Raw genomic sequence first — 9,758 nt, 5'->3', positions numbered from 1 at the left:
CATTAATGATCAGGTTGTGGAGTCTCCCTGATCAAACTCAAACTTCCTGATACTCAAACACCTTCTGGACATGGTCCTGGGCAACCGGCTCTCAGTGGCCCTGCTTGAGCAGGGGGGTTGGACAAGATGATCTCCAGAGGCCCTTTCCGACCTCAGCCACTGTGTGACTCTGTGATTTGGGGCATTGCCTTGCCCTCAGCCCCCACCTGCTGCTTTGCTGACTCCCGCGAACTTGCATGTTAGCAGAGGAAGCAAGAAACTGCTGTCCCAGGGACTCTGTGTACAAGGGCTTTGTTCCAGCAGGATGTCTTCAGTAAGCTTGTATCTTATGTCCCCTAATTGTTTAGCTATGGCCAAAAGAATTTTCTAACCCTTTCCCTAAGCCAGACCATTATTTAAGCTCTGAGGTAGTTACTGCCTGCAGGAACACCACTGTCCTGTCCTTCACGGTGCCACCAGCAGTGCTTCTCAGATGCTGCACATTTGGGTCCAGCACCTGTAAGCTTTGGGATGTGTTCCCATCTGCATCCAGCCCCCTGCTTCCTGATCCTCCTGACAAGTTGCACTTTGGAGCAGACTGACCCCAAGGCATTGGGGTGATGGTGCAGGTTTAAAGGAGCATGTTGGTTAGTGGGGGCTGCTCAGCCCCGCAGGGATGCCACCATGAGGAGTAAGCCCTTTTTGCTGCAGTGTTATTCTTTTCCCGACAAAAGGCAAGAAATTCTCAGGGTAATGCTTTAGAGCAGAAGTTATCAAAGGTCTCTAGGGACGTAAAGGGGTAACTTAAACTATGCATTTATTTAAAAATGGATTGACTAAATTTGGTGTTGGGGTTGTAAAATATACAAACCTCAAGAAATGAATATACAAACAGAAGCAGGAAATCTGGCTAGCTGCACTTGCAATGCGGGAACCACTGTAAAACTGCCCCTATTTCAGAGACCCCATCCTACCCTGACTTTACCACATGCTTCCTTACCCCTGCAGACGCACTGCCTGCGGATCACCCTGTGTGCTCCTCTGATGCTAGAGCTGTGATTTTCCTCTCCTGTGTTGCTTGCTGTACTCTAGGACCCAGCTGGCACCTTGCAGCACATCCAACATCTTGACCTCCTCCCAATCCTCTTCTCGCTAAGCATTTTGCATGGGGATGTCATTGCTCATCCATAGTTATGCATCACCACCCTCCCACAGCCCTCCTGCCATGCCTCTCCCAGGACGTCCCTTCTTCTCACAGTCTTCCCCTCCCCACCGCTGCCTCTGCCAGGATGAGAGCCCTTAACACAAAACGCTTTGCCACTCGCCATCGGGTGGAAAAGTGGCCACTGAATCCTGGTCACAGGGAAAAGAAACCTCCTTGGGTTTTACATCCCTACAGCAATGGGGCTGCAGACCTCAGGGCCCAGCTCCTCACCAGCTTATGTTAAAACCCACAGGGACTGACAGGTCCCAAATAATGTGCTCCTCTTTCACCATGGGCAGGTTGCGGAGACGAGATGTTTGAGGCAGTTTTGCCAGTGGAAGCATGATGTAAGGGGATGCGGGTGGGTGTTTAACATGGCACTCTCCTCCCAGGTGATGGGCTGATGGGGGCTGGTTGAGGGGCCGAGCGGTGCTACCTGTGCACTCTGCTCTCCTCCAGCATTATGGGTAGCACTGCTGGTGAGCAGTTGCTCCTGGGCTGCTTCCACCAGCGCACAGTCACCTGCTTCGCCACAGTGCACAGCTGCGTGGGGGGCTCTTGCCAACAGCACAGGGGAGGCAGGGGGGAGTGTTGTTCATGCTGGCTGCAACAAACACTGGTTTTACATCTCCCAGACAGGGTCAGCTATCCCCGTGGGGTGCTTGAAATGCTGGAATTCACCAGCTGTTTTCTTTGGACACCAGTGTGTTGTATCTGGACAGAAACTGAGGGATGCTGTTGGACCAGGCACATCCACTGGTCTGCTGTGCCAAGAAAACTTTGCCCGCTGCTAGAACCTCTGCCTGCTTTATAAACAGAAAGGCTGTTTGCCCTGATCTGTGGCCCTCTGGGGAAGAGAAGGAAGGCAGCTCAGCCAGGGTCACAGGGATAATTGGGGCAGGGCGATTTCCCAGGCTCCAACCTCATGGCTCTATCCCTCGCCTCCAAGGGTCTCTGATAGGACCCCACCAGCTTTGAGCAGGGGAAAAAAAACCACACAGCATAAAATCCCAGCACCTGAGGCAAGTGACAGACCTCATCCAAGGAACTGTCTTACAGGCCAGAGAGAAAATACTCAGAATAACGGATGCTGTACAGAGTGCCGGTGAGGTGCTTAGCACATGGTGGCTGCACACAGGACCCAGGGCTGCTTTCACAGTGTCAGCTGCGGAGCAGTTCCTGGGAGCAGGCAGCAGCTTTGAACCCTTCAGGGATGTTGCTGTCCAGTTTGGAAATGATTTTGTAAATGGGTTTCTTCCAGGAGGGGTCAGCATCCTTGCCCGCCCTGATGGCACTGAAGAACTCCCGGAGCGTCAGGCTGGCCACCTCCAGGAACCGCCCTGGCACCTGTGGCGAGACAGGCATCAGCCCATGGCACCACCACGTCCCTGGCTCCCTCTCGCCCTGCCGCCCCTGTTCCCTGGCTCCCCCCTCCTCACCTCAAAGTCGTTCCCCTTGTTATAGTGCATGTTGAGGGCACGGAAAAGCTCTGAGTCCCGGGAGACCCGGAGGGTGCCAGCATCCACAACGCCCTCCACCAGGGCCTGCCGGGCAAACTTCTCCACCTGGATGTAGTAAAACTCGCGGAAGTTGCTGAACCACTTGATGAGCTGGGAGGTGATGCAGCGGCTGAACTGCCAGGGCAGGGAGAGCCAGAGGATAGGCATTACACCAGCTTGGAGCCTACTTGCCCATGAACCCCCACAAGCCCAGCCAAGCATCGCTAGCCTGGCCCCAAACCCATCCCTACCCCAGGGGTGCAAAAGCACCATCCAGGACCATGACATGGGGGTTTCCGCAGTGCCTCTCCCCGCTGAGAGTCAGATCCCAGCCACCCTGCAGTGGGGAGGCACACTCGTGTTGAGCTTTAATCCCAATACCTCGACTGCACAAAGCAAAGACCTGGCAGCCCAGGTCTGCCATGGCCTTGAGCACCCGCTCCAGGGCAGCCCGTGCTGAAGTGGGTGCCATCCCCCCTCTCCTGCCAGCGAGGTGGGGGGACACAAGAGCATCCTTTTCCCTGCAGTTCCCCAGCGAGGTGGGCTGGGTCCCACAATGCGTGGGAGCCCTGCCTGGCACCAGCATTTGGTGCTGCTGTTTTACCTGCACGTCAAGGAAGTAGGTCTTCAGCAGAGTGGAGCTAGGGTAGCGGGTGAAGAAAAACATCAGCTTGGCCTTCTTCAGGTGGCCGGGGGTCAGCGCCTCCTGCATCTGCCTTGGGGTCAAGGAAAGCCTGCACACAGCAGCCCAACTGGCTCGGCATATCCCTGAGCACTGGCCCTGGTGCCCAAAATAACCCCTCCCCATGGCCTGGCAGCAGGGTGGAGGGGGTTCATCCCTGGCTGGGCAGCCACTGACTTTTCCCTTTGGCATCCCCAGGGAGGCTGCTGCTCCCCATGGCACTTCCCAGGATGGTGGGAATGGGGATTTCCATGAGACACCTGTTCCTGGCATAGGATGACGGGACCACCGGGATGGCCTAAGAGCAGGCTTGGGAGCTCCTGACTCCTACCCCCAGCTATGCTACAGCATCTAACCAACCCTGAGGAGCAGCAGTGCCCTTCCATGACTCAGGACCCCTTTCCTGCCCACCCCTTTTTAGCCCCCTGTGGAGCAGCAGGGACCATGGCCCTGGGGAGACCAGCAGGGGCTGTGCCGACCTGTGGCTTTGGAGGATAAGGGGAGCATGTCCAAGCCCAGGGACCTCTCTAGCTCCAGCTGAGCCCAGGGACCTCTCCAGCTACCCTCAAAGGATACATGGGTGGAGGCGAAGGGCACACCATCCATCGCAGCCTGCAGCTCCCCGCAGCCATCCCTGCCAGCCGGCAGCCGCGCCAGGCTCTCCATGTCAGCAGGGCTCAGGGGCAGGGGATGCTGCTGCTGCTGTCTCACGACCGATGACCTCAGTTTGACAGTTCCCCAGTGCAAGTCGAGGGGCTCCAGAGGACCCCTCTCCAGAGCAGAGGGGCTCCCACGAGAGCTACTGCCCCAGAGGCTGTGCTGGCCGTAGCCCAGCAGCTGGCTCAGCAGCTGGCTGTCCTGGACTGGGGCAGCCGAGACCAGCGAATAACCCATGCTGGGTACCTGAGAGGGTTTTCTGACCCCCTTTGAACCGAAGGAGCCAGCATGAGAGCCCAGGCTCTTCCCCAAAGCTCCTGACAGGGCCTCAGCCTGAGGTGAGCCCAGGGAGCCTGGTGCATTCCTGGGAGATGGCTTAGCAAGTGGCTTTCTGCATTTCCCAGCAGCAAAATACTCTCTCCTCACACCAGGCCCTGGCACTGGGAGGCTGCGGTGCTGCTGCAGAAGGTGGTTGGCTGCCTTCGGCCAGACAGTCTTCAGGACAGAGTCCACCACCTGCGACGTCACCCCGGCCAGCTCGTGCTTCAGCGCCTGCGAGAGGACCCTCGCTGCTGAGGGCAGGCCACCTGTGTCGCCGCTGTCCTCCTCCTCCTCCAGACCACGCACCTCCAGGACACTCTTCCAGAGAGGTGCTTTGCGTGCGTCGCTGGTGGCAGTGGCGCTGCCCTCGTCTGGTCCGTCTCCAGGCTTTTCAGGCAGTGGATGCACTTTCTCAGCACTTTCCTGGGTTTGGGCAGTGTCCCCAGAGTCGCAGACCTGGGAGAACTTCTCCTGAAGGCGCCTCAGTTGCTGCTCTAAAAAGCAGAGCTGCTCCTTCAGCTCCTGGCAGCCCTCATGCTGAGGGCTGCCTGCCATGGGGGCCACTTGCCCGGCTGCTCCTGTGGCCTGCTGGGGAACCCTCGGCTTCCTCTTACTCTCCCGGGGCATCTCACCGCCCCTCTCCCTCTCATGCCCAAAAGCTGCCTCCAGGCTGGTGCCAAATGCCTGAGGGGTTGGTAGGAGGCTCATGCCTTGGATGATGCTCTCCACCCTGGCCCGTTTGGCTCGTAGGTGCTGCCTGGAGAGCTGGTCCTGTAGGTGCTGGTCAGAGAGCTGATCCCTGCCAGCAGCACAGGGCACAGGAGCCGGGGCACGGGTCCTGGGGAAAGCCACAGTTTGCGCTCCTTCTCCAGGAGATGCACCACACTTGTAGTCCTGAGGCAGGGCCACTGCCTGAGAGGAAGGGAAAATGATGGTGGGATCCAGGCTCCTGCCAGCCATTGGGTGGCTGAGGAGCTGTGATATCAGGGACACACTGGGGGAAGGCAAGAGAGAGTCAGTCTGGAAACAGGGCTCCAACTTTAGCTCCTGGCTGTGCCCTGAAGTGACACGGTCTCTGTCCTGCTCAGAGCCAGTCCTGCCATCCAGCGTCTCTTGTTCCTGCCTAGACACTGGAGAGCTGACCCTCAGCTGATTGGGGATCATTTCCAGTGACAGATTGGCCGGCTTCCCAGGTGTTTGATGTTTCAGCCTGCTAGTGGTGTGGAGCTGGAGAAAGAGCAAGAAACATCAGTGGGCGGGAACTTCATACAACAGCTCTCCATGCACATGGCCAGAGATTTTTCCTCCCAGATTTCCAGGGCATCCCTGCTCCCCTGCAAAATCTATTTGACCAGGGAATGACCCAGGCAGAAACCTCCAGGCGCTGCAAAACCCATGAGCAGGCCGTCGGGTGTTGCATGACAGCAGCAATGCCCTGGACACTGTCACAGCTCCCACCTACCAGCCAGGCTTTCACAGTGCCCAGAGTACATTTCACACGGTTTGGGCCCTGGATGCGCCCGGCAGCACGGACTTCTCACACCACCAGCTGCGCCCGCACCAGAGGCATTTGGGGAAACTCCCCTCTGGGCTCCGTGGACTCACGTACAAGGGTGGTGAGCAACAGATGGAGCCCTCTGCCACCCACGCCTGGGCAAAGGTGGTTTTGGGTGCTCCCAGGTGCTCACAGAGCATGGGGATGACAGCTACATCCCTGGTGAAGACATTCACAGCACATAGCGGCTAGGCCAGGACATGGCCGCTGCGTGCTTCTGCTGGCACCCAGCACCTGCCACCACAGCCCCAAGGGCACGGTGATGGGCGGCAGTGCTGTGGGGCCAGGGCGGCACAAACAGGCTGGTGGAAAGGGGCACAGCGAGGGTGAAAGTGTGACGTGACCTGCTGCGAGCGGGACACACCGGGTTGTTCAGGCTAACAGTACGGGGCTCCTAAGCATTTGGCAAAACACTGAATAAAAGGGATGGGGATTACCAGGGAAGAGAAAAACTACTGAGCCAGCAGCCCTGGGCTTAAAATTGTCATGCTGACTCCAGGCAGGGATCTGCCCCCTCCACTTGTTCGCTCACTCGGACAGCTTTGCAAAAGAAGGTACAAAAGCTCCTATCCTAGGCAATTAGAGGAACCATCCCTGTGGAGTGCTTCTTCCTCATCCACATTCATTAGCAGTAGCTTTGCATCCCTGAAGTAGGACAGTTTATGTCTTTTCCAGACACCTTTAAAGTGCGCGAGATTCTTTTGCTATACCCAGAAGTATCTGATCATTTTCAATACTGTCAGTCTCCTGTCCCTGTGACTGCTCCACAGCAAGTCCCCCAAGCTAATAAGCAGTGTAGAAAATGTTTTTTTTCTCACTGTTTTTTAGCAGGTTGCCTTTCTTCGAACAGCCCTGTATTCCAAGCAGGTATCTGGGAGAGCTCTACCTTTTGCAGAGCTCTAGTCTTGACAAAAGTATTTTCTGGGTTGTCCAACACCACTTGTTGCTCTCCCATATTGTCTCCCCACCCCTCCTGACCATTAGGGTTTTGTTTTGCTAACAGTCTGTCATGGGGGCATTCAAACTGCTCAGTTTACCCATGGCCAACGCGAGGCTGGGGTGCCGGCAGCTCTCAGCAACACCCCTCGCCCTTGTATAACAAGCTTCACCGTCACCTGCGGCTGCCTCTTAGCCTGCCAGTCGCTTCCAACAAAGCCACACAGCAAACGCAATGCAGTCATAAATTTCATCCACCCTTAAGCCTTTCCGCATGGCATGGGCACAAGACAGTCGGTCCTGATACCTCACTCGGTTTGTCACAGAAACACCTTCTTTTGGCACTTGGTCACAATTTCTCACCTCCTCTGTGTTCAACAGCACTGTCCCCTATGCTGAGGCTTCCCAGCCCCAGAAACATGGGGTGATACAACCTTCATAAGCAGATCGACTCAGAGCTGGCAAGAACCCCTCCACTTGCCTAAGGCTTCCAGCACCACCATCCTTCTGCTGGAGATTTGGAAAGTGGGAGCAGAGCCCGTGGTCCCAGGGCATGGCAGCCTGCCGTGGGTGGCCTCAGCTCCCCCCTGCAGCCTCCCCAGCACCGCAGGGCTGGGAGGTGCTGCCCCAAGCAAAATGCTCCTGCTGATGCAGCCCTTTCCCCGCTGAGTTAGCAGATGCATGCTTCGGTTCCTACTCTTACTACCAGCCCTCACCGGTATCACCTTCCAAAACACCAAAAAGCAGCTGAGGCTCCTCTTACCTGAAGAAAAAGACCGAGGAACAAAGCGAAGATGCTCAGAAGAGAAGGCAAGCGTGTCCTCTCCAAAATGGGAGCCACCCCATGTGGGCTCCCCAGGTGCTCCTCCGTAGGAGAGCCGTACACGGAGCAGCCTCCTGCCCCTCCAGCACTGCAAATCCCCCCAGAGCCTTCCCCAGCCACTGCACCCCTCTGTCTTCAGCAAGCAGTCCCCAGCCCAAGCCACTGGCACCTCTCTGCCCCACTCACCTTGGCTCCAGGGGCGCAGGGAGCGCAGTGCCTGAGGGCAGGCGTCCGGGGGCCACTGGATGCCGCAGAGGCAGTGCCGGCACGTCCTCCCGCTGCGCTCAGGTCCTTTAAAGAGGGAGTGGGGAGGCCGGAGGCAGCCAACCGGCTGGGAACGACATCTGAATATGCAGATGGATGTCCAGGAGGTCAGGTCCAGCGTGGGGTCCAGCCACCTTCCCTGCTGCTCAGCCGTCTCCCAGGCTCATAGCCCCTGGGGTCGGACAGGCAAGGGCTGGTGCCCAGGAGGGCAGAGGGCCAGATGAGCAGTTTCCCCCTCCAGTTTGGCCTGGAAACCCCATCTAGGACCCAGGGTGGTGAACCGTTGGTGAGATGATGCAAATACACTGGGCTAGAGGCAGTGCTGCAGGGAAGGAGGGAGCCGACCCGGAGCTCCAGGTGCTGCCCAGCTCCCACAGAAAGTGCCCAGGCATTTCCAACATCCCCCGCCATGGGGACACAGAGGCATTTCGGCTGGCCTGAAGGTCTGCAGTGTAGGACGTGGCCAGGAAATGCAGCAACACAGGAAAAGCAGCAACACTGAGTCCCTTGCTTAACGCAGGGTGCTTTAGAGACACTGCTGCAGCGGGCAGAGCCAGCACCGCTGTCAGCTGAGCACACTTTGACCCCAGCTCCAGGACAAACCTACCTGCCCCAGGAGCACACGTGGTTGTGAGACATTTTGTGCAGGAGCTGTGGGGTGGGTGGACAAAGGCTAGCCACACGTGCCACTCTCGGGGCTTCGTCTGCTTTGATGCCACATGCTTACTGAACATGGTGATGTTTGGTGTATTCATTTGGGCGGCAGGAGGCCGTGGTTAAAAGCAGTTGACATCAGGTGGTCATGTTCAAGGATATTAGCCCTCGACAGACAGATCGCGGAGAAATCCCTGGCAGAGAGCCTTTCTGGCTCAGCTACCTTTTATTAAAGCAGGCAGCACAGCCTCAAAGCCTCAGAGACCATCCCCTGTTGATTTTTATTCTACCTCTTTTCTTTGAAAATGATCCCAAGGACGTTCATTGCGAATTTATATTAGGAGACTATTTTGGAGGTTGCAGTTTACCATTCATATATTATTAAGCAAGCAATGGCTAAATTAAGGGCATGCCTATAACCTGGACTTGGCTCCTTGAGAGAAGCCTGGCTGCCAGACAGCCTTTGATGACTATCCCAAGCTAATTCTCAGATTCTGCAAATGGGTTCCTTGCGTTTTCTTCCACCCATGGTTCCCCACCTGGAAGCAGGCAGCAAAAAGCAGCTGGCTGGGGTATCCTCAAATGTTTTCAACATACAGACCACATCTGAGGAACAGGGCTTACTTGTGGACTCATTTGCCTGTTTGCCACGGTGAGATGACCGCCTTGCCCATTTCTAACCATGCAACATCCCACTGGCGGACGCCTGCAGCCATATCATCCTACTGAAGCCCGACCCCATGCTTTGTCAAGGTGAGCAGGAAGACCACTGGTACAGCTGCCCTGCAGCAATCCGGAGTGGGTTCAATGAAAAGCGTCACAGAACAGCACCCTGTGGCAATACGCAGGTCCGCGTACGCACCAGGAACCGTAGGTAACATAACTCGTAATGTGGAAGCCCCTGTGCCCGCTTGTGCTGGGGGCAGCACAGCTTGTGGACAGGCAGGGCTGTGCAAAGGTACTGACCACCGGGACACAAGGCATAACCCAACCGTCTGCCTGCCACCCGGCCCCGCACGGGGCTGTGGAAGACATCTTAGCTACGGTTCCACAGGACCCTCCTGAGGCACCACAGCCCGTCCCTGCCCGCAGCCCCGTCCCCACGCCTGTCCCTGCTCCACAGCCAACCCCCCCCCCCGCCCACCATAGTGCCGCCCCTCTGACCCCGCTCCCCCCGCTCCGGA

At 57.1% G+C, this 9,758-nt stretch overlaps 1 protein-coding gene across 1 annotated transcript; it reads right to left on the bottom strand.

Annotated features, from left to right (window-relative positions):
* Positions 1–213: 213 nt before the first annotated feature.
* PROX2 (prospero homeobox 2) lies at positions 214–9,656 on the bottom strand. Its single transcript, XM_069783866.1, has 6 exons — positions 9,199–9,656; positions 7,843–9,113; positions 3,941–5,569; positions 3,287–3,394; positions 2,623–2,817; positions 214–2,530 (listed from the first exon to the last, which is right to left on the bottom strand). The coding sequence occupies exons 3-6, from the start codon at positions 5,504–5,506 to the stop codon at positions 2,345–2,347; spliced, it is 2,055 nt and encodes a 684-aa protein (XP_069639967.1). The 5' UTR covers positions 5,507–5,569; positions 7,843–9,113; positions 9,199–9,656; the 3' UTR covers positions 214–2,344.
* Positions 9,657–9,758: the final 102 nt, after the last annotated feature.

The sequence above is a fragment of the Haliaeetus albicilla genome, chromosome 5 (genome assembly GCF_947461875.1).
Source record: "Haliaeetus albicilla chromosome 5, bHalAlb1.1, whole genome shotgun sequence".
NCBI lineage: Eukaryota > Metazoa > Chordata > Aves > Accipitriformes > Accipitridae > Haliaeetus > Haliaeetus albicilla.
Note: the sequence above shows the minus strand (reverse complement) of the source record. Positions and strands in the feature narration are given on the sequence as shown.